Genomic DNA, 25,725 nt, shown 5'->3' on the forward strand with positions numbered 1-25,725 from the left:
TTGTCACTTTTACACGTAGTTGACAGGGGTCCAATCCATCAGACAAAAGAACTTTCCACAGATCCTTCCTGGATAACTGCATTTCCAATCCTGACTTAGACTAAAATGACTGATTGGATCCATGTTCAGATAAACCCTTACATGGACCTTTACTCCAGGAACTTTCCTTTCAGAAGCTCAGAATTTTCGAAATCTATATCTGGTTTCCTTGTGTTTAAGAGCTCAGTTCTTAACCTATCCCTTTCCTCTCACATATTAGCAGCTGCAAGGAGAAACCCAGGCTGTACTTTCCACATTTTAGCTTCAAAATCTCCTCAGCTAAATATGCAAGTTCATTGCTTTCAAGCTTTGCCTTCCATCTGACATCAAGACTCAATTTCAACAAGTTCTCTGCCACTTTAAAACAAGGATCGCCTTTCCTCCATTTTCCAATAACATGTTCATTATTCCCTTCTTAACACTCATCATAGTAACTTTAGCATCCATATTTTTACCAACAGTCTCTTCAAAGCAATCTAGGCTTTTTCTATCAAGCACTTCACAATTCTTTCAGCTTCTATCCATTACCCAATTCCAAAGCAATTTCTACAATTGTAATATTTGCTATTGCAGTAACCATACTTTTTGGTACCAATATCTGTTTTACTCTCCTAAACTTCTCAAGTAAATACCATGAAATGGGTTGGCTTAAAGAATGGGAATTTATTTGAAAAGAAGGAAAACCTGATCTGAATGAGTACCCACTTTCATTTTGATTTCATAATGGGAATAAATGTGGCTCCTTAATGAACCTGTTCTATAATAAAACAGGCTTACGGTGACACACAAATGAATATTTGAATAGCAGAATGCCAAAGATTAACTCTGCATTCCCTACTTCTATCTCAATTTTAAAGTACTAAATTATCCAAAGTCCTCCTGGCCTGGCTCCTCTGACAAATGGCAAGACACGTGGCAGAGTCTGTTAATCTTTCTCTCTTCTGTGGCCTTTTTCCTCCCTGCCTGAATTTTATTCTTTTATAAAGGACACCTGAAATAGGATTAAAACCCATCCTGATTGATGTGGACACAAATTAACTGAAGTAACTTCATCAAAAGGACCTACTTGCAATGGGTTTACCCCCACAGGAATTGATTCAATTTGAGAACATGTTTTTCTGGGGTATATACAATTTCAAACCATTTTGACCCAGGGACTTTGCTTAACACTGGTGAACCAAAATCAGGGTCTCTGCCATCAATAAACCAGACATCTAAAAACAAAGGGAATAAAATTGATCACACACTCAAATCAAAAATACCTATTGAATGCTTATTATGTGACAAATACAACATTCTGGTTATGCAACTATCTACATGTCAGGTTCCCTCAGCAAGAGCTTATATTTTAGGATAAAACAAACAAAAAATAACCACATAAATGGATAAATAAGTATTTTCAGTTTTTGACATATACCACATGAGTGCCAAAACCAGCATAATGTGGTATAAATGATTGCAAGGTGGGCTGCCTTAACTAGGGTGATTAGGGAAGGTGTATTTGAGAATTTGATACTGGAATTGTTAACTAAATGAAGAGGAGGCAGCTACATGAGGATTCATTTTTTCGTTCATTCACAAACATATCTTTATTGAGTCCTGTTCTAGTTTGCTTAGCTGCTCAAAGCATAAACCATGAAATGTGTTGGCTTTAACAATGGGAATTTATTAACTTATAAACTTACAAGTTCTAGGTTAAGAAAAATGTCAAAGTCAAGGCATCATCAGGTGATGTTTTCTGCCAAAGCCTGGCCGCCAACAATCCTGGACTCCTTGGTCATATGGCTAGGCATATAGAAGTGTCTACTGGGCTTTCTTTCTTCCTTTCTTCCTTTCTTCCTTCCTTCCTTCGTTCATTCGTTCGTTCATTCCTTCCTTCTTTCCTTCCTTCCTTCCTCTTCCTTCCTTCCTTCCTTCCTTCCTTCCTTCCTTCCTTCCTTCCTTCCTTCCTTCCTTCCTTCCTTCCTTCCTTCCTTCCTTCCTTTCCTCCTTTCTTTCTTTTTAATATAATAAACTTTATTTTTTAAAGGTGTTTTATATTACAGAAAAGTTACTCTGAAAGTGTAAGTGTTGTCCATATATACCACCTCCTCCACCTCCCACATCTTTCCCAATTAATAACGTCTTACAGTTGTGTGGTATATTTGTTACAATTGATGAATAAATATTGAAGCATTGTTACTAACCAAGATCCATAGTTTACATTGTGATTGGTATATATATATATATTTTTTCTTAATATAATCAACTTAATTTTTAAAAGAGGTTTTAGATAATAGAAATGTTACATCAAAACCTGTTGTGTTTTCTTGCTTCCACAACTTTCTCTCTTTCTTTCCTTTATTCATCCTGTTTATAAATGACTTCAGTAAGAGGATAAAGATCCACCGTGGGCCATGCCTTAACTGAAGTAATCTCAATGGAAGATTCTATTTACAATAGAGGCTTATATCCACAGGAAATGGATTAAATAGAAGAACATGATATTCTGGGGGCACATGCAGTTCCAAAGCACTTATAAGTACTTATAAATTCTCAAACAACAAATAAAACATAAAAATTCCCACCATAATTCTTGTGAGATACAATAAACAAGACAATTAAAATGCATCGTGATTAGATAAAGAGAAATGACAAAAAGAAAAATAAAACAGTAAGGAAGATCAGAAAAATGTGTGTATGTATAGGTATGCTAGGGATTGTATGCAGTTGAGTGCTTAGGTAAGACATAACAGAGTAGGTGAAAATGTACATACATAAGGCACAGGCATTAACAGATCAGAAAGGAGTCAGAGAGCTGGAGACAAGTCCAGCAGACTGTCTCTTTTATATCTCGGGGTTAACACTTCTGTATTATGGGCTATCTATCAAGAGCAAGGATGGGATGGCTGAGATAGCAGAGAGGGGTCACTCAAAGGCTCAGAGCTTTCTGAAAACTAACCATCAGAATTGTTGGCTTTTTAAAATTTAACAACCAGAATGGCTAGTTATCAGCCCTGTTTATTAGACATCCTTGAAGAGATGTCAAATTGAGAGTTGCGTATGAGTCTGGACTTCAGAAAATAGGTCCAGACAAAGAATATAATTTTGGGAATCATCAAGTTAGAGACCTGAACCTGGGGGGATCACTAAAGGAATAAATGTAGGCAGGAAAGGGAATAAATTCAGGGGCTGTGACCTGAGACTCTCTGATGCTCCAAGTTCATAAAAATGGAACCAGCGATGGGACTGAGAAGGAGCAGGCCAGTGCATTCAGCAATGGGGAGATCATTGGTGACACTGAAATAAGGGTATCTTTGGTGCTCATGGGGTAAAAGCCTAGTTGAAGCAGGTTCAGGAGAGGACAGAAGTGGTGAAATTATAGAAGGCAGGTAAAATTTTGCTACATAAGGAATGAGAGAAATGGGAAAAGAGTGGTTAAAGTAGAAGGAGCAGCACAGAGATTTTCTACAAGACAGAAGTTATAAACTTTGCACAGTCAAGGGACAAAAGTTAAGTGTATTTGTAATATAAAGAACAAATGGAACACAGAGTTGAGCTTTGATGCTGAAGCCCCAGAAAGAAAGCCAGGCCTTTTGCCTGATAGTTTACAGCTGACCTTTCAGTGGCCCAGGAACATCCCAGCCAGTAACGGATTAGAAGAAGCTGGATCCAGTGAGCTTTAAGTGGAAGCAGGAAGGTTGAACCCTCACAGCCATCGCCTGCCATCTTGTGTCAACATGTGGCAACAGATTTTGGCTGTCTTTGGACAACCAACATCTCCCAGAAACTCATCGAGGACCTTCACTGGACTTTCATCAGAGCCCCTGGTTTGCAGCCTCCCTGTGGAACCCGGACTTGTCCATCCATACCCTCATAAGCTTTAGATCACTTACATTACATCAAAAATATAGCAGAAGGACTTCAAGGAAGATGGCAGACTAGAAAGACACAGGACTCTCTTCTCCTCCAGAAAAATAGATAGGGGACAGGTTAAAACAGCCTAGAAAAAGATTTTCTAGTGTTTATGACACCAGGTGAAGGCTGAACACTGCCCAGAGGAGAGAGGGACAGGAGGGAAATTGCTGCAACAGAAGTGTGAGTTGAAAACAGTGGCTGCTGCTGCCAGCATCATCCCACACACCAAAGACACATTAGAACTCTCAGACCTTTTAGCCTGTGAATAAATAGATAAATAAATAGATAAAGGGGGCTCCAGGGACCCACCACACCAGGAAAGGAGAGAGAGAGGGACATATCCTAAGGCTGACTCAGCTTCTGACCCACAAATTTGGACTGCTGTGTCCCAGGATCCTTTCCAGGCCAGGTAGGGCAGCAACATTTTTTGCCTTGGAGCCAGCAAGGGGCTAAAGATACACAACCCCCCAATCTCCTCCTCCACTAACAGGGACTGGCTGTTGAGGACTCAGAGGGGAGTGGAAATGACCCAGGAAAAGGGAGGGGGCTGCCAGAAAAGGATGGAGAGCTGTATCAGGGAAAGTTTGAATTACAAGGCTCCTAGCATCCAGGCAGGAAGTTCTACCACATTGATCCTGTCTGTGTTGCAACAAATACACTCCCACCAGGCATTGAACTGAGAACTGTCAAAAAGCGCCATCCCCTGACAGACCAAGGAAGTGCACTCAAGAAAATAAAAAATGAGTAGGAGTGGTTTTTTCTGGCCTCTATAACTTCCCTCCCCAAGGCCCTAAGACGTGACCCTACAACCAATTACTGGGTCGAGTGCCCTGTTTTGAGGAACCCATAGGATAATCCTAACAAATCAGGTTGAGCCAAGAATCAAAGAGCAGTGGTAACACACAGCCTCCTGCCACTAAATCGCAAAAAAAGAGATGAAGGGAAAACAGAAAGGGAAAAAACCTGGAACAAATGAAAAGACCAGATCATGAAGACTTCACTGGTCATAAGAAAAAGGTTGGATTTTGTTCTAAGCACGATAGATACGTAGACACCACATGAACCTAAGCCAGCTTGGAATGTGTCAAGAAAAGTTGGGAAAGCTCTTATCTTACCTAAATTTTAGAAGATGATTAGGGAATTACTCAGGAAGTTTGGGAAGAAAAGGAGGTTAGGACAGGAAGGGCTTTCACAACACATCAGTCAACATTAGGAAAGGCAGCCAGCTCTTTGTGTGTTTGTGTTTGGTGGGGCATGGAGTGGTGCTGGAGTGAAAGAAGATAATATTGGATCAAATTACAGAGAGCCCTGAAGATGTTTTAAGAAAATCAGGTTTCTCTTACAGGTTTAATAAACCTTTGAAGGCTTTGAAATGTGGGCAAAGATGAGTAGATGAATGCAGAGGGAAGCTTCAGGAATACATCCTTAACAAGATGTTCCAAAAATCTTTTAAATCTTACAACTAAATTATATTAATCCAATTAAAATTGTAATGCTGTAATGCAGAATTTGCAAGTTAATGTCATTTACCAGAAACATTTAACTCTGCACAAGAAATGCTGAGTAACAAAAAATAAAAAGGAATTATTCAGTTTTTTTTGGTATACCGAACCTCATTTTAATAAGTACACACTAATTAATCGTCTTAATATAATGAATATCAATTTAAAAATCATGACAGATACAAGCCTGGCTTTATCTTATTATAATTACAGCTTGTCACAGATACAGAAGAGAATATTAATAGAATAATTGTTCATTTGTTTTCCATCAAGTAAAAGAAAATCATTACTTTGATAGTGGATAATACTGGAGGAAAATGATCATATATTTTACAAGGACATCCAGAGAAGAGATCTTAGTTTGTCATTTTTATTGCTAAGGAAAGTGAAAGACAGTAATGGGACTTACTCGTTCAGCTGTAACAGGTAAAAATATGTTATTGTGATGTAAATAGCATATAATGCAAAACTAAATAAACACAAAGTGTATTCCAAATATTGTTTATATGGACTATAGCAAAATGTGCTTGATACCTTGTAGGTTTGGAAGGACAGACTATAGCTGGTCCCTTTTTTTTTAATGTACTCAGTAATACATGATAAATTGGATTTAAATTACACACCAATCAGCAAATACTTATTCACAGTATAAGAGAACATTTTTTCATTCATAGAAATTATCACAATATTCTTTACCTGACACATTCACCTAAAGAATTTGTTATTTTTCTAATTGTTTTCTATCTTTTAAAGAATAAAATGCAAAATAGCCCTTCTAAAAGGTCCACTTAAATATATGGGATTATTTTTTCCAATGTCAGAAACCTACAGAGAATTATGGAAAATCTATCTTACGTGCATTTGTACAAACCAGGTGTAAAGATTTTCTTGGGGCAGGGGGAATGGAAAACTTACGTATTACTGAACTAGAATTTTTACTTCAAACTATGATTTTCCTCAATACATAAATTATCTTATTTGCATGTCACATGATTTATACTATTCTATGTGCCTTTCAAACTGACAGTTCAAACTATGAAATAGGCAATTTAAACAAGCAAATTGAAAACCCTGCAAGCAAACTAGTAATAATTACAATATGCAGTGTCTGCAAAGTATGGTATTTTCCATTTCCAAAGCACTTTGCTAATTATCCAATTTGTTAATATTAGCTTATCTCCTTGACTTGCCATATATTTTCACATATCTTAAAACATGTCTTTTTTTCTTCTCTGGCATAAACTCCCACTTAGTTTTTCTTTCCATCTGTTCTCTCTTGCTGAAAATAATGTAAATGCATTGAGCTCAAGGGATATGACTAAGCACGTGCTATACCAAATAAATATAATCATTTGCTGTAATTAAATTGTCTCATTTAATCCAATTAGCATAGTAACTAATTTGGACAATTTAGTTAAAAAAATCAGTGAGCACTTTCAAATATTAAAATATTATTACTATATATCTGTGTGATTATATTAAGTCTATTACATTTTGTAGATAAGAATAGAGTCAGTAAGGTAATCAGAATTGTTCACTTAATCTTAAAAGTTTGCAGCAAATTAAAAATGAAAGAATTTTGAGAAAAAAAAGAATTTGTAAAACATATTTCTACATGTTAGAAAATCTAAAGAATGGGAAGAAATAGTTGCAAACCATATGTCTGATAAGAGGAATGAGGAGTTAATGTTTATTAAGTGCAGAGTTCTTGTTTTGGGAGATGAAAAGGTTTTGGTTTTGGGTAGTGGTAAAGTTGCACAATGTTGTATATGTAATTAATGCAACTTGAATATGATGAAAATGCAAAATTTTGAGTTGTATATATGTTACCACAATCAAAAAAGAGAGAACTTTGTTCTGCAAAAGACCCTTTGAAGAAGATAAAAAGACAAGCCATACACAAGGAGAAAGTATTTGAACTATATATCCAATAAAGGGCTTGGATCCAGGACACATAAAGAACTCTTAAAACTCCACAGTAAAAATAATAACAACAATAATAATAATAATAATAGCCCAAACAGAAAGGTGGCAAAAGTCATGAATAAAAATTTCACCAAAAAAGTCTCCCCGATGGCAAATGAGCACACTGAAAAGATGTCCAACATTACTAGCCATTAATGGAATGCACATGAAGACCAAAATGAGATATCACTACACACATATCAGAATGGTTAAAATAAAAACAAGAAAAGTGACAATACCAAGTGCTGCTGAGAATGGGAAATAACTGGATTACTCAGACATTGTTGGTGGGAATGTAAAATGGTAGTCTCCCTAGAAAACAGTTTGGCAGTGTATTATAAATCTAAACATGGACTTATCAAATGACTCAGCAATTGCATCTTGGGCATTTATCCCAGAGAAATGGAAACCAATATTCATGTAAAAACCTCTACGCAAATGTTCACAGGAATTTTACTCACAGTAGCCAAACACTGGAAACAAGTCCAACCCTTTAACTGGTCAATGGTCAGCAAATAGATACATCCATGCCAACGAACACTACGCAGCAATAAAAAGGAACAAACTTACTGATGCCAGGGACAATCTGGAGGGATTTCAAGGAAATAGTTCTAAGTGCAAAAATGCTATTGCGCAAAAACGTGCATATTGTGTGATTCTATTTATATAACCTTCTTGAAGTAACAGAATTAAAGTGGTTGAGCAGGGTTAGAGGTTGCCAGGAGTTAGGGACTGGGTGGGGGAGGACGATGAGTGTGAAGAGTGAAAGCACGTGTAACCCTTGTGGTGACAGAACAATTCTGTATCTTCGTTGCGATAGTGGTTATATAAACCTACACACGTGGTGCAGGTGCATAGAAGGACACATGCCCGTGTGTGTGCCTAGATGAAACTGGTGAAGTCTAAAGAAACTCTGTAGATGCTCCAGTGTCCGTTTTCCGGTCTTGATATTTCACTGTAGCTATGCATGATGCTACCATGGAGGGAAACTGTGTTAAGGGTATGAGACGTCTTTGTACATTGCAATTTCTATGAATCTACAATCATTTCAAAATAAAATGTGAAAAAGAGATTGGCAACTAATTAAAGTGTTTTAAAGACACCGTGTAGGCGTGCATGTCTGCAGAGTATGACCTGAAGAGCGGACAGTAAGTGAGTTCCTCAGCCTCTAGCTGAATCTTCCTCTGTATCCATTCAAAACGTGTCTTCTTCCTAAGGCTTTTCCTGAGGAACTGGAAGAAAGATGGCCATTTCCTCTTCCCCCGTAATCGTAACCGACACACAGCACCGCAGTCTCTCCTTCAAGATTCCATATTGCACTGATTGCTTTCCTTAAATCAATGACAATCATCAGCATAATCAACATTTGTTCAAAGTTCATTTATTTATCCCTCCATTTCTCATTCTGTGGGACAGTTATCAAGTCTGGGCACACTGTATTTTCTCTGAAAAGTGGTAGTCTGTTTCAATTGCATGATTGTATAATTCTATAAGCTCTCCAAGGAAAGAAATTAATCTGAAAATATTATTCATTTTCCTCCTTACACTTCTCAGATGTGTTTTAAATAAAATTATCATATAAAATTATAAGTATTTCTCTGAATTCTCCTTAACCTTCTGAGCAGTTCTTAATTTTTAACTGCAGTTCTCCTATCCATCATGTTATAGAGAGTTTAGTTAATTTAACTTTCTGACTTAGTTTTCTTCTATGTAAAATGGAAGGCATTAATTTAATTCATAAAGGAGCTACAGTAATTAATTTAATTTTTATACAGTTTCTGACTAAAGTTATTCATTAAAAAACATTTGATTACATAAGATAATTTAATTACATCAAAATAGCTCTTCCTGCTTCTGACTCTTATTGGAATTATTTTCACTGGATTGACCCAAAACATTTATACTCTCTTAACCCTACAGAATGTCAGAGTTTTTCTCATTCAATTATATGGAAATGTAAACATTTTCTTGTATAAAATTTCACAAAATCTCATCCAAGTGATATGTTGAGTTTTTAAATCAGTAAATGATGGAGATGCTAAGATTTACACTGCTATTTTAGATCTGTCATAATCTCTAGTTAGTTCTGCATTGACTCTTTGATATAAAAGAACTCTTTGTGTAATGTTTGCAAAGTGAGTTTTTTCCTTTAGGTAATCAATTGTGTTCTATAGTTGCATGCCAAAACCATTTAAAGAGCATTTTAACTTCCAACATTGTTATAATTCAATTTAACCATCTATCATCCAATCAAGATCTGTTCTACATATTTTAAGAGATTACATTTTCTGTTTTAAAAATTATATTTGTAAATGGCAGGTTAAATAATCAACCACCTAGTTTTACTTCTCATTACCAGTGATGCTATGCTTCTGAAATGTATCTAGACAGCAGTTCCCTTCACAGCAAGATTCTGCATAGCATTTTAAAAGATATTTTAGCTCCTGCAGTGACAAAGGCCTATTTAGAAACTGCAAGCATAATTTACTCACCTGATTTATGAAGCAATTTATACAATCGAGTATATTCATGTTATACAGGGCCGGATCTTTGTTAAGCAAACAAGGATCTTTAACATTTGCAAAACTCCGTATTATTATATTTTATGATGGAACAAAGTGGATTGGGACAATTATCCCTCTTGTTTTATTAAACCTTTATACAACTGTTAGAGGTTAATGGGACAATTATTTTTCCTACTGTCAAAATCTGCTTCAAAGCAAGATCTGGAGCACTTAGTGCCAGAAATCCAGTACATAGAAAAGTAGGCCTTCTTTCTTCTGTAGCAATAGTATTCCAAATTGCTCTAGTCTGCTACAATTCAAAAAAATCACACATTAAAAATCCAGCAATAATGTCCCTTTAAAAAAAAAGCCTGATGATGAGAGGCATTTCTGTCAATTTAACACCAAGCTTAGTCATTTTAGCACAATTATTATAAACAAAATGTGTGGGGCTTTTTTTTTAAATGGGCAGAGGAAACTATGTTAATCAGTGAAGATTATTCTCATGGAGAATAACAGAACAGTGATATATCTGGTTACCTGGGAATTATGGCCTGATAAAAATGCCAGCTGGAAATTATTTCTGCAATAAAGTTTCAGGACTTGTAACCAAACAGAGAATCATTTGTCACTGATAAGATTAGAGGATATGGAATTCTGTTCCACAGGTAGCCTTGGTTTAGAAGTCCTATTAAATAAATCATTCAAGTTTATCAATAGCCTTCCTCCATTCTCCTTTCCCGTTCATACTATCCTCTTCACACTCACATTCCACTTCGAGCTATGAATTTGTTAAACTCTGTGGAGAGTGGCAGGGTTGCATTTCACCACAGTTCTTCAAATGACCTTTGTAAAAGCAAGCATGGCTAAGTCATTGATTCAGTAACGAATGTACTAGCCCAGCAATAGTACGGAGAGAAATTAGTACATTATAGAGTATTTTCTGGGCTACTAGAGCATAGAATTTAGACTGACAATGAGATTTTATTACTGACTGCAATTACCTTGTTACAGAATCTTGGAGGAAAAATGATCAATTTCTCATAATTTAATGTTTCCCTTAATTTAATGTTTCTTTCTGTGCAGTGGGTATAATGATTCTAAAACCACATTTTATTTTCATTAAAAATTTATCTAATTATTTTTTCTCTTTTGTATCATACATATTATTTTGATTATAGGCATGTTTTTCACTTAACCCATGCCTAGCAAATGCCTATAAATGAGACATTTAACTTATCCAGTAATTGAAGAAGTCTAATAAAGAAAATATTTTTGCTTGCACAAAACCTATTTTAATATAATTTAAAGTTTTCTATTTCTGTGGATTGTTTCATTTAAAATGGGCTGTTATACTTATATTTTGAAAGATACTATTTCCATTTTTTTCTCATTCTTAAGTATATTTTGTTACTTTTTTAAAAAAGTAATCTTTCATAGAAAGTATTTACATCGGGAAACTCCAGTAGACTGCATATTCTTCCAGGAAAGGAACACATTTTAATCATCTCCTGACAGTCCCAGTTCCTTCCCTCAGTGCATGACTATAGAATGTGTGTTGGAGATGTGACAATGAAGACCTTACTGGAAAAAAAACAAAAGGTACCACTTTGCGAAATTCCAACTGCACATGCCCATATAATTCAGTCATTCAACTACTAAATGTTTATTGTCTGTTGTGTCCCCCTTCCTCTTCTAGCAATTTGATTGATGTCACTGAACAAAACAAAAATATTTGCCCTCTGGAATTATATTCTAGTGGTGAGAGAGGAAGCCAGGAAATTTTTAAAATACTGTATTATATATAGATGGATGTGTTTATCTATATGTATATATACATACACATTTACATATATATCATACTTACATATGTATTCTCTGAGGAAAAAAGATCAGGTTACAGGAGGGGATAGGAGTTGGGCAGGAGGCAAAGGTGTGATAAATTAGGTAGGGAGACTCTCGAGAGCTGTGTGGGGAAGACACGTTCTGTGAATGGATCCCAAGGAAGGCAGAGATGTGACTGTCTTGGGGATAGCATTTTAGGGACGAGGAAGAGCAATGCCCCCGAGGTGGGAATGCGTCTGAGTTCTTTTAGAAACTAGTGAATAAAGGCAAGAGGAAGAGATGAGGGTGAGGCCGTCAAGGAGTCGGATGGGTCTTTGTAAGGAATTTGAATTTATTTTGCCTGGGATGGGAAGCCTTGGAAGGGTTTTGAGAAGAGGAATGATGTGATTTCACTGTTACTTGAACAACATCACTCTGGCTATTTTGTGGGAATAGATTGTGAGGAAGCAAAGGCAGAGACAGGCTCTGAATGAGGTGGGTGCAATACAAGTGAGAAGCAACGGTGATTTGGAAGGAAAGAGAAATGGCGGGCTTTGGGATATGTGTTAAGGATCAAGAAAACAGAGTTTTCTGGTGGACTGGAGAGAAGTAGGTTGCTGAGATCTATATTCTCAACAGTGGAAGGATAGGTGCACTTATCTATCTATCTGTCTATCTATCTATCTATCTATCTATCTATCTATCTATCTATCTATCTATCTATCTATCTTTGAGATGGTTAAGAGTGCAGAGAGATCTTTTAGCCACCTGGGTGTAAACCTTGAGTAGGCTGTTGGATAGAATAGTCCGGAATTCAGGAGAGAAATCCAGGATAATATTGCTAATTTGTCCAATCTATTTCTTTTTTTTTCCATGATACTTAATTTTTTTATTTTTTAAATTTAAATTTTTTAGAAGCTTTAGATTACATAAAAGATAGATTGAAAATATATGGACATTCTCATATACCTCACTCCGTCCTCCTCCTATACTCCTTCCCACTAACAACATCCATCTTTAGTGCAGTACATTTTTTACATTGGATAAACCATCACAGTGAAGCATTGCTACTAACTGTGGTCTATAGTTTACATTATATTTAACATTTTGCACCACATATTTTATAGCTTTTGGCAAAATGTATAAGGACCTGTGTCCATCATTGCAATGTCATTCAGAACAAATCTAATGGCCCAGAATACGCCCATGCCGTGTTGCACCTATTCTTCCCTCTCCCTCCCCTCAGAACCTCTGTGGTCACTGCCTTTATATCAATCTTACAAGATCTTCCATTGTTAGAATAAGTCTACTTTAGTCCACTGTTGCATTCTCCCTTTATGTTTGCTCATTCCTCAATCTTGAGGATTTTAGGATGATGATGTCCAATCTACTTCTGATGTCCATTTCATTCTGTAAGAACAACTTTGCAGCTGTTCTTTTTCAACAGCTGATAAGAATTAATGGCTTATGTTTTCTTTTCCCTCCATCTCCACAGATCCCTACGTGAAGAGAAAGGATTGAAGCCAGGGGCGTTTCCTGGGCTGAACCCAATGTTGAGGTTACATTGCTAGGCTTAGTGGGCTGGCATGATGACAAGAAATCAGGCAGGTACAAGATGAAAGCAACCTTCCTTCCTTCCTTCCTTCCTTCCTTCCTTCCTTCCTTCCTTCCTTCCTTCCTTCCTTCCTTCCTTCCTTCCTTCCTTCCTTCCTTCCTTCCTCCCTCCCTCCCTCCCTCCCTCCCTCTCTCCCTTCCTCCCTCCCTCTCTTCCTTCCTTCCCTCTTTTCCTCCTTCCTTCCTTCCTTCCTTTCTTCCCTTCCTCCCTCCCTCCTTCCTTCCTTCCTTCCTTCATCAGATTGGAATTTAAGGAAAAGAGGATATTATCCATGAGTATATTTTATTTGTTATTAAATTATTCCAAACTTAAGAAAATGAAAACTGAGAACGTAATGATAGGTGGAAAAGCTTCATATAACCCAGGGCAGATGGGAAGATCCTTTGTAACAATATACTTTACATGTCCTTTAAAAAAGATAACTTGAACATTCCATCCTTTCAATTGTATCTTTAAATGTCTAAAGCATGAAGACATTTTGCAACGTGCTTCTAAAAACAGAGCTACAAATGTTTTAAAATCTGCCCTTCCAAATAATAATTTATGAGATAAAAGAAAAGACAGAGTAAAATGAAACCAGTGAGTTTCATTATAAAAGACAATATTAATATTAGATCAGTTGCTTTTCATTAACATGACTGTCTATTGGAAAACTTAAAATGAATATTATTCTGGTTTTTTTTCCCAGGTATTTTGCAAGGTAGAATAAGACTGATTGCACATAGAAACAGAGCAATGAAATAGTCTATAGTTTAATGTAAAAGAATTCCAAGGGCATTTATTTCATAATGTTCAAATGTTATTTTTCCCACAGGTTTATAAAATGACAGATTATATTGCTCAAGTTTTCCACAGTTTGTTATCTGGTTTCATACTAAACAATGATTCTGAACCAGTTGTACTACCTGTTTGAATATAAATGGTAGTAACAGCAAATTCTCTGTACACAGCATGTGTCTGTCAATACATATAAATGAGTTCCAACAAATCAATTCTGAGTTTGTGAAGTCTTTTGTCTTTAATTTTACATGGGGAAAAATACGTGACTCAAAAATAACAACCAGGGAAGTGGTTATAGCTCAAGTGGTTGAGTGTCTCCTTCCCACCCATAAACAAGGTCCCAGGTTCAATCCCCAGTACCTCCAAAAACAAAAACAAAAACAGAAACAAAACAAAACAAAAAAAAACAACTCTCATTGGGAACAGATATACCTCAGTGGTTGACTGACTGCTTCCTATGTACGAGGTCCTGGGTTCAATCCCTCGTACCTCCTAAAATAAAATAAAATAAATAGCAACAAAAGTTTTTGATAATCTTCCCTACAGATTTTTAGATTTTGGAGTTAGAAGCACACTGACTATCTAGCCTAGTGATTTTCACACTTAGGATTGAGAAATTGCATTCTGCCAATAAGAATGTTCAAAAAAAGCAAAGGTAAAGAAAAGTAACATCTACTGTTACCACCATTTAAAATATATAGCATCAATTTAATGATCCCTTGAACTTGAAAGGACCTAATCTCAAAATTATCAAAATATCACTCAGTGAGGGCAAAGAAGATTATGGATGGGAGTTGTTTCCTAAATTTATCCCATGTGCACCTTCTGTTGCATTATGTTGTCCATTTAGGTTCGTAAGCTTTTCAAAGCCTAAAATAATTTGAAATTTAGAGCATTAAGCAGAGTCAATATTTTAGTCTTCCTTGGGTCTTAATGAAAAAACAACAATTACAAAATGATGAAAAATCAACTTTGTAAATCTTCTCATCCTAAGGGTTCATGTAGGAAATTGCCCCCATTGTGGAGAAGAGTAGAAATATCACTACAGCTTTCTATTACTTCATGCTATGTGGTTATCTGTATGCATGTTCATGACTAAAGCAAATGACAAATGGTTCATTGGTAACATGGAATTAGGGCTGGTCAAAGAAAATGATTGACTCAGCAATTAAAAAAAAGTACACCGAAGATTTATCAGATTGAGAGGCCTAACAGAATATGTAAGGATGTTGTTCCATACTACAGGGAGGTCCTCTCTCCTGCCTTTTTCACTCATTGATCAGTACTTGCTGGGTACTTATTATGCACAGGCCCTGGTAGCGTTGACTGTCAGAGGGAGAGGTAGCATAGAGTGCAGTTCAGAGGGAAGCCATCAGATGGGCACGGAGCTTCCCCAGAGGAGGCCACAGCTCTGAAAGGACGCATCTTGGACCAAAGGTATAATCAAGGCAGAGCTAGGAAGACAACACACACTGGCCCAGCATGACAAAGTCCAAAGTATAGGCTGGAATCAGGGACTGTGTGATATTCTAGATACAGGCACTCTTCATCTTCCAAATGAAATGAGGAGGGTTTTGTTTTTTACTCTATGTTCCACCTACTTTCTGTTTGTATGCACTTATTTTTAGCATTCAATTTACAAAATCCTTGCTTTCTATTTGTACGCACTTTTAAAAATATTCAACTTATAAAATCCTTGCTTTTTCCTATCATCATACCTATCATCTAGCTCAATACATTAATCAACGCAGCATCATCTGTCTGTATGTCATGTGCAGTAGCATAACGGGGGTGAAGCATTTACAGGAAGCTGAAAGAGAAATGGGGCCAGTGCCTCAGGTCAGCGGGCTCCCATAGCCCGGCAATGGGCACAGGGGCCTGCGTTCTGGACCTGCCCACCACGGGAGCTGTGGGCCCTTGAGAACTTAAGAGGTCTAGAACTCAACTCCTCCTCCGTAAAGCCAGATCCCCATGCCTTTGAAACTGTCGGATGACTTATTAATCAACAATCTTTACTTTTTACATTTATGTATAGAAAAGCTTATCGTGGGCACGATTTCTGTACAACATGTGCCAGAGTACACACCACAAATATCTTGTTTAAATTTGCACAACCTATCAAGTGATTATGATCCTAATTTTATAAGTAATGGAACTTGAACTCAAATACGATAAAAACTTGAACAGCTATTCCATGTCCGTCTTACTCCAAGGTCTATGTCCTGTCATTTATTAAATTATTTTGTTTGTTCTGTTATGCCTTCCACAGAAATAATATGTTACCAGTTATTACATCGCTGGCCTCTGAAGATCCACAGTATCTTTAATTACTCATTTTCTCTAATATTTAATTCTTTTGTTTGACCAAAAACAAACAAACAAACAACCAACCAAAACAAATAGCACACTCTCTAATACCAACTTAGTAATTATGTATTACCAGACAGGCATGGGAGAAATTTTCTCCTTACAATAAACTTTCTACCTACGTGTGAAACTAGCAGAAAAATTTGATGTCTGATTGATCTATCTGATCTGATATTAAGTTAATGTAAGTGTTTCATTGATATGTGGTAGTACGCCAACATAAAAACATTGGGTCATTTCTTCAGGGTGGTTAAACATTCAAAAACTCAATTTTAAAATTATTATAAATGCTGTGCCTTCCACTCTGTTGCACACCTTGAACTAAGAGCTAACAACAACAAAATAGTAACACTTAGAAAAAATACAATTCCTTCCTTACTTTCTCTGTCCCTCTCTTCCTTCCTTCCTTTTAGTATCTCCATCCTTTTTGAGTCCAATTTAATTTAAATGACACTGGCTGTGATTATCAAACAATAAGTTGGATACACACATTTACAGATGGATTTTTTAGCATGGGACCTAAGGACCTGAGTTGCCATTGGATTTGGGGGATCCACCCTGTGTCTGAAACCTACATCCTAGTGGTCTGCAGTAATCTCCCTGTCCCTCCTCAAGTTCCACAGGGTGTGGCCGTTGGTGGAGTTGATGGACGACGGTTACACAGGCAATCGGCAGCAAGCCATCAAACAGATACTGGGAAAACAGAAGGAGGTCAAGGTATGATGGGATTTTCAAAGTATTTTTATTGGTTTTTCTTTTGTTTATTAATTTTAATGGATAAGCTGACTCAAAATCTCATACAGAAGCCCAAAATTAATACCAATAACCACAGAGTTGATTGAACTGAGGTACCCCAAATGGCAGCCTCAAGCTTTCTGCGTCTATTAGCTGCTAGGTAATGGGAAGGCAGGAAAAATACATGGATCCAAATAGTAGGGCGAGCAATCCCACGTGAGGAGGTAAGTAGGAGCACTAAAAGAAGAGGTGACTAGGAATGGACAGAAAGGACATAGAACAAGTTGAATGACTTAAAGAGGGCACGATGCCACAGAGAAGAACCAAGCAGGAAATAGACACACTTGGTGATTCAGTAGAGCCTGATGATTTCCCTCTAGTGTGGACTGGTAAGCAAATAATTAAATTTTACACAAGAATATACTATAATAGAGGTACTAGGGCAGTAAATCCAGAGAGCGGCAAACTGTGTGGAGTCAGAAAAGGCTCCAAATGGAGAGGCTGTAGAAGGAACACATAGCATTTCTTCAGTCAACAAAAGAAGAGGAGGCTTCTCTAACACAGAAGCAAACTGATCTGTTCAAGGAATGGTAAGATGGTCTCCATGATAGATAATGGTGAGGGGATGTCAAGGAGGAAGGACAAGTAAAACAGGTGGTGGAGGATACACTCATTTATTCAATAACTATTTATTAAGTGACTACTATGGAAAGGATATATAAAAATGTGACCAAAATATTCCTCATCTTCATGATCTTTTTTTCTCTTTGGAAGAATGTGTGTTAAAGGTATTTTATTCTTCAGGCAATCAATAATTAAAATAATATTCATAGGAGAACAATAAGGCTAGGTTTCTCCTTTGAAAAGATCAGCCTGGCATCATAGTGTGGAGATGAGTGGGTGGGATTTCTAGAGTGGAGAGACTGGAGCAAAACAGCCACGAGTTTAACGTTTGCTCAAGTGAGAAATGTGGATGGTCGGGACTCAGACACTGATCTGTAAGGGCAGAGAGCATAGACGGATGTGAGGTACATCCAGGTGGTAGAGTCAACATGGCTTTGTTCCCCAACATTGTGAAGTCCGTTCATATTCTTAAGTGGGAAAGCAGTTTATCTCCTTAAATGTTCCGTTCTCTCCTCTCCTTTCCCCGTTAATTAACATATCAATGCTTATATAGAAAGGAAGAAGAGGACTTACAGACGGAGTTTTTATGGCTACTGTCCTTGCTGGGCAGCATCTTGACTCCTCTTGACTTCAATTCAATTGCCTTTTTCACTGGAAGAAACAAAATAAAATCATTAGTAGGTAAGACTTGAAGGCAGAGCATAAAACAATGTCTTATCCTTATAATATTGCTAGTCATAACTGCTTTTCAACCAGCCTTCGGAAAATGGGACATTTTCTAAGAGGTTAATGATGCAAGGCAAATGAAGTTTAAGTGCTTGTGAATAATTAATGCAAGGCTATCAAGCAGCAAGATCTCTCTTACCATAGCAGTGTCAGAAGTTAAAAAAAATACGTGGTGCAATTTATCTTCTGCATCTAAAACTATTTACCAGTAGGAATGGCAAATTCTATAATCATTTTCATATTGTCTAAGTACCCAGCCAGATTGCTTTCTAAATTTACTTGTAGTGGCTATAGATTTAGACAATTTGCTATATTCATGAAAAAAGTAAGGTTAAAATGCAATTGCAACCTTAAGGCACTTACGAGAAAATGTAAGTTTGAAAACAACATTTAAGTGCATCTGTCTTCTACCATTCCAAGCCACCATCTACCACAGATGCGTCAGGGATCCCCAAATGCTGGTAGCGTGCCAAGATAGAGTTTTCACATGGATTCGTGGAGAATTGGGAAATACAAGAACAATGTGGTGACCTTTGGAAAGCTTAAATATATTCAATTTTTATTTTTTAATTGCATGCCCCTTTTTAACTCTGTGTTAAAATAGTCTTTAAATAAAATAATGATGGCAGTCATTATATAGTTTACTTGAGTTTAGCTGTTATCTTTTATGGGTAAAATAAACATCTGGCAAATCTTTGTCAGTCCTCAATTTTAAAAGTGCAATTGCATATTCATTTATTCATATATTAATTTAATCCCTCAAAATTTTTAACTAAGTATTGATCAGGAGCTAGTATGGCAAATGTATGCAAGGAGTAAAATGTGAAATAGGAGAGCACTAGCCCTTCTGGGTAATTAACAATCCATAGACAATTGCAAAAGGCATAAATGGTACTGGTTTCTAACATCATAGTTCTCAGACTATTGATCTTCTAAGTCCTGCTTCAGACATTTTAAGTCACATTTCTTGTCCTTTTCTGGGGAAAAGAAGTGGGGAGACATTTTGTAGATAGAAATCAGAAAAAAAGAAAAAAACCTACACTTGACTTTATTAAGTGACCAATTTAATCATGTCTATTGTAGGCTTCTGAAAGGGGAGTTAGTGTAGCTGAAAACATGAAGATGTGGGTTCACATCTTTGTGACTTGCCTTGTAAGTTACTTAACTGAGTCTGTTCTTTTCTCTGCAAAATAGTGAAGTGGATTTCTGATACAAGGGGACAGAGGTTGTGCAAGGCTTTGAGAAAAGGAGGGTGAAGTCACGGGACCCTGGGCTCAACTGGCTCAATAAAAGATAGATTTTGTTTTTATTTTCTTATCACTTACATGCACATGACTGCCTTACGGCAGCTGCAGAAATTGTCCTTTGGAACTGTCCTTCCATTATTCATGTGAGTGAACATTTGTCTCCTCCCCACTCTCTCTTTTCTCCTTTCACTGATTCTCCTCCCACTGCCCACCACCAGTCCATCTGGGGAACCACTTATCTTGCCTCTTTTTTTTTGAGGTACGAGGGCCAGGGTTTAAACCCGGGACCTCCTGTGTGGGAAGCTAGCACTCAACCACTGAGCCACATCGGCTCCCTGAGTTGGTTTTTCGTTTGTTCACTTGCGGTCTGTTTTTTTGTTTTGTTTTGTTTTAGGAGGCACTGGGGATGAACCAGGGACCTCCCACGTGGGAGGCAGACACTCAACTGCTTGAGCCACGTCCGTTCCCTGTCTTGCCTCTTCACAGCAGCATTTGTCTATTTTAGAACGCATTCTCAAAATACATTATGACACTTAAGTCTCACCACAACTGTCCAGGTAGGTATTAGGTCCGTTTTAAATAAAGAAATAAAGCCTCACAGATTGTTGAAGGTACATAGGGAGTAAGATGTGCAATTTGAACTCTTTTCTTTCTAACTCCAAAACCAGACCTTTTCCATTAAGGTCTGGTAGCTCGAGTGTTTGACTGCTGGAAATGAAGGAAATGGAAAATCTCTAAGCAGCACTGCTCTTGACCTTTTTACTCAGCTTCAAGTTTTTTAAAAATTTATTTATTTATTTATTTCCACCACCCTCATTGTTTTTGCACTCGCTATCTACTTTCTGGGTCCATTCACTGTGTGTTCTTCTGTGTCTGCTTGTCTTCTCTTGGGGCAGTACTGCGAACTGACCCTGGGAACTTCCGAAGTGGGAAGCCACCTCAGCTCCCTGGTCTGCTGCGTCTCTTATTATCTCTCCTGTGTCTTTTTGGGTTGTGTCATCTTGCTCCATCAGCTCTCTGCATGGGCCAGCTTGTCCCAAGGGCTAGCACTCCTTGTTGGCTAGCTTGCCCTCACCAGGAGACCCTGGGAATCGAACCCTGGACCTCCTATATAGTAGATGGGAGCCCAATCGCTTGAGCCACATCTGCTGCCTAATTTTGAGTTTTGACCACATCTCCACCATTCCAGGCAGTGGATAAGAAAACCACTGTTTCTAAACCTGCCATGACCCATGTGCTCAGGGCATAACAGACATTTCTTCCATTAACCTTCATCCAAACCCAGCGAGGGCAGTAGTCCTCTGTCCAGGTTACGGGAGGAGGAAACAAATGATTCATTAATACTTGCAGTGCTCTTCCTAGGCAGGACCAAGATTTTAAGGATATTGTTATTCCCAAACTCCTATTTTTTCCTCTGTGCCACTGTGGAAGAATTTGAGGAGCAGACCAATGTCAGGTGTCACCACTGTACTCTTTGAGATCTTCCACCTCTCTGTGCAGGAGGGGGTGGAAAGAAGAATAGGAGAAAGCTGTGCCCTGTTACTAACCCCCTTCCCATTCCCAATACCTAAACCTCTGGGAAGGGGACAACTGCTTTCCCCCAAAGAAACATCTCAATTTGTGGGGAGGAGAGGAGGAAGTAGTTTGTTTGTTTGTTTGTTTGTTTTATGACGTTAGGGGAGTCTAGTGAGAAAAGATTTTAGTGTTATAGTGTTTCCCTTCTCCACGTCATTTCCTCCTTTCCTTTTGTTCTTTTCCTTTCAGATTTCCTTAGATTTCCTTACGGTCCTTCCAACCCTATCCCCTACCCTGAGCCTAGGTGTTTGCTTCTTAGTTTGTTTTCAGATAGGGGATTAGGTGGGGAGAGTAATTGTAATACTGTCCATGCATTTCTCTGATTGAGCTGTGTCTGAATATAATGAATTACTTTTGTGCAGGAAAATGGGAGCCATGGGTGCAACATGCCATCCATTTCTTCCCAGCCCTGTAGATCAAGAAGGTCCAGTGGTGCTCCACATGGAGCTCGTGCTCTACTGGAGACGAACTGACTACAGAGCCCAGGGCTCCTCTTTAAGGGCTCAGAACCAGAGGCCTCCGTCCTCCCCTTCTGCTTGGGCTGCCCAGAGGGAAGATGAGCTTCGAGGATCCTAAGTCAGAGCTCAGAATGCCACTTGGCCGGGAAACACCATTCTTAGCAATGGTCGGATAAAATCCATGGGTTGTCTTTACACAAGGAAGAGGAGGCATCTGTAAAATCATCTGATTGCCATTGAAGTTAAAGGATAATCTATTGATGCATTTATTTTTTTCTTCGTTCAGTAGAGAATAAAAGCTAGTTCTCGCTCATTTCCCTCCTCTCCAATAAAAGAGGTAAGCTTTTAAATTCAAAGAAATGAGCAATTCCCACAAACTAGCATTGACAGTTCCTTTCTGTTTCTAAGGCCGCATGGAAGAAAAAGTGTCCAAGGGTGGAATTAATAGAAAGTTGCTCTAGAAGAGGAGGGGCTGCTATTTGGGCAGATTAGGGAGTAGAGTAGACAAAGCTGTCACCAGGTGAGGGATGTGCCAGAGAGGGTTTTCCCCAGTGACTGAGATGTGTGCTACTTTAGGGTAACCTATGGTGGCAGGACATTAGCATGTTTGGGACTGGTCAGGATGCCCTTGAGAATTCTGACAAGGCCAGTCTGTACTGGAGTCCTGGGGCAGGCTGAGAACCCTTAAATGTCATCTTCCTAGGCTGCTTTGGACAGCACTCTTGGAAGGCAGAATGACTGAGGCTAAGGGACAGTGCAATGGTGGACACCACCATGAGTAAGGGACAGGGTCCAGTGCCTCACGTAGGCTCAAGAGTTTCAAGGATGCTGTGGCAGGAAGGATGGCATGCACCGAGGAGGTAGGGAAGAGAACAAGCCCAGACGGGAACTGGCATTGGACAGCCAGGACCTACATGGGCTGAATCTGTCAGACATAATTAGACACAAATAGAGAAATATAACTATTGATCTTGGTTTTGAAGCAAATTCATAGACCATTACAAAAATATAATGCAAATCAGTCCAACTTCTACTGTTGTTCAAGGACTGTTGTTTATATTTCCTCCCCCAAATGTTCTTATTCACATGATTCCCTTTGGTTTTGATGATCCCAAATCCTTAGTAGGCTCTGGGGGTGCTGGGGATTGAATCATATCCCCCATAAAGACATGCTCAAGTCCTAACCCCTAGTCTTGGGGGTATGAGCCCATTTGTAAATAGGACCTTTGACCATTTTATTATTAGTTAAGGTGTGGAGTCATTTGTGAATAGGATCTTCAAGGATCTTTTAGGTGAGTCCACATGGAGTCAGTGTGGGCCTGACTCCATGACTGGAGTCCTTATAAGCAGGGGCAATCAGAGCAGCTGAAGTTGCAGCAGAAGCTGGAAGTCAGTGGAAAAGAGAGGGGCAGGCGCCAGGAGACAGGCTGCCATGCAACTAAGGGTTGCTGGAAGCTACAGATTCTGAGAGAAAGTAAGCCTTACCAATATTTTGAGGTCAATTTTCTAGGCCCCCAAACCAAGACAATAAATTCCTGTTGTGCAAGCCAACCCAGTAGGTGATATTTGTCATAGCAGCCCTGGCAAACTAAAACAGGGGATTGTAATTAGTTCCTTCTCTTTGGCTTAATGAAAGAGGTCTGGACTTTGACTTAGAGTCCTGTCCCAAAAACATCATCAGGAAACCTGGGACAAATCACTTTAGTACCTTGAACCTCAGTTTTCAAATCTTTTGAAATGGGTATGACGGTGACTTCCCCGTGTATTTCACTAAGCTAATGGGAGAAAAATGACAGTGTGAAGGGAAATTAGAAACGTTGGAGAATTCTTCCTATTAATATGACTTAGAAATAAGGAAAGCAACCCAGTGTGGTTAAGTAGCTCACACAGGCAATTACAGTCAGAGTCATAACCAGGGGACTCCCGATGGTGAGAGCAGTTGTGGACTTGGAGATGTGCCACTCAGATCTCCCTTCAAGAAGGGATGTGGCAATGGGCAGCCTTCAGATTTCAGCCCCTTCAAAGAATGCTCAGCTACAGAGAGCTGCTGTGCCCAAGGTCAGAGCCTTCCCAAGGCCTATCAAATCCAAGGACTAATCAAGTGAGAGAACAAAAATCCAAAGGCAGGTGGCTCTGATGGGCTATCTCAGCTCCAGGACTGCCGGTGGGTTGAAACTGCTGTGGGGTCTCCCTGCAGCTCCACTTCTCCCACTGACCCTACTGCTTCCTTCTCTCCTTCTACTGGTGTTGGACCTACACAGGCCTGCTAATAAACATCCTGGAAATAAAGTCCATTTAGAGTCTGATTCCCCGAGAGTCCAACCTCCGACATCAGAGTGTTATTTCTTCTCGGTGTGGACTATTTTCTGTGTTTTTTCTCATTCTTATCTCTGAGTTGTGGAGATAAACAATGCAGAAAAGAGAAAGTGAGCTATAAAATCTGCTCTTGCTTGCCATAGTTCTTTTGATTGCACATTAAGATCTCCCCAGAATAATGTGTTAATTTGAAACGGAGAATGCCTTGACATGTATTTCCCATCATTCCCACTTTCTTGGGCTGAAACAACTTTATCTTAAAGTTACCCAGGAGAAATAAGATGAATGCACAATAAATAATGAAAAGGAGAATCAATGGAAGATAATAAAGAGCATAAAACTCAAAGCAAATGTAACAAAAAATAAACACATAAAACAATCAGAAATCACTTCATGTGGAAAATAAAAAGAAAATATGAGTAGCCTTCAGGGTGCGATAAAGGTATCTAAATAAACAGGACCAAACTGGGATTCTGAGACGCTAGTAAATTCCTTAATTTGGCAAATAAGAATATGTAGCCCCACGAAGCTAAATTTCCGGCAGGACTGTTTTTGTCTTATTTAGTGTTTTTGACTTTTCGTTCTTCGTCCCCGTGAAGATTGTGCTGCAGAGCTGCAGGTTCTGCTCCACTGAGTTCTAATTTGTTTCACGTGTCTCTGCTTTCTTACTGGGCTACACTGGGTCTTGGCAAAATTGTAAAGGAGACGTTGGCTTCTGTATCCTGGGTCTACCAGTTGTCCGAGTCTTGCCTCCCTCGACCTCCCAGGAGGCCCCTCTTTTACGTCCATCCAGAGAACTCCTGCTCCAGCCTCCAGCTCTACTCAGAGCTTCGCAGGGAGATTCCACTGGGAGGAAAAATGCAGACAGAGGAACTGCAAGGAAAGCTCCCAGCAGTAGCAATTACCCTGGCAAATTCATCTAGCAGTGTGCTGTTTTCCACAAATAAAATGTTGGACACATTCATTTTTAAGTCTTGGAATGATCGATAAAATCACTCTTCAGTGATTGATAAAATTGCTAATTCTTGAGTCAGAGTTCTACAACTCAATCAAAATCCCTGGACCTGGGCTTGTCTTCATTTATTAGCATAACTACCTTCTTTTATTATTTTTATTTTTATACTTTATTTTGCTCATTTTTTGTGTTTGGGTTGTGCTTTTTTGGTGGGGTGGATGGGATGACTTTCAATACATACTAAAGTCAGAATTTGGGACTCGCTAGTCTGTTTTGCCTAAGATAATTTCTCAGTAATTCAAGTTCAACAACTTTCAAGTGGATATAATGCATTATCCCTCTACTTGCAATGACATTTAAGATGGTAAAGATTTCAAAAGTTACAGTTTAAGGATAGAAAAGATTGAGGGAAAAAAAGCAATAACAATACATGAGGTGATCCCTGTTTGTGCTTCATTTACTTTTTCTTTCTTTTTTTTTCTACATCAGCTGCTTTTCCTAAAATCTCTTAGCCGTTAGGTTAAAGGATGCTTTATTTGAAAAGGTGAGGAAACAGTTGCTCACTTGGTATGACATATTTTTTCATTATTGTTTTT

The 25,725-nt window shown here is 38.3% G+C and overlaps 1 protein-coding gene across 1 annotated transcript in view; it reads right to left on the minus strand.

The window, feature by feature from the left end:
- The window catches only part of CSMD1 (CUB and Sushi multiple domains 1), a 2,093,507-nt gene that overhangs the window by 784,218 nt on the left and 1,283,564 nt on the right, over window positions 1–25,725 (minus strand). Inside the window, exon 7 of the mRNA XM_058288018.2 lies at window positions 18,426–18,503. Within this exon, the coding sequence (XP_058144001.1) occupies window positions 18,426–18,503 (78 nt within the window). The remainder of the gene's footprint in view (window positions 1–18,425; window positions 18,504–25,725) is intronic.

The sequence above is a fragment of the Dasypus novemcinctus genome, chromosome 25 (genome assembly GCF_030445035.2).
Source record: "Dasypus novemcinctus isolate mDasNov1 chromosome 25, mDasNov1.1.hap2, whole genome shotgun sequence".
In the NCBI taxonomy this organism is placed as follows: domain Eukaryota; kingdom Metazoa; phylum Chordata; class Mammalia; order Cingulata; family Dasypodidae; genus Dasypus; species Dasypus novemcinctus.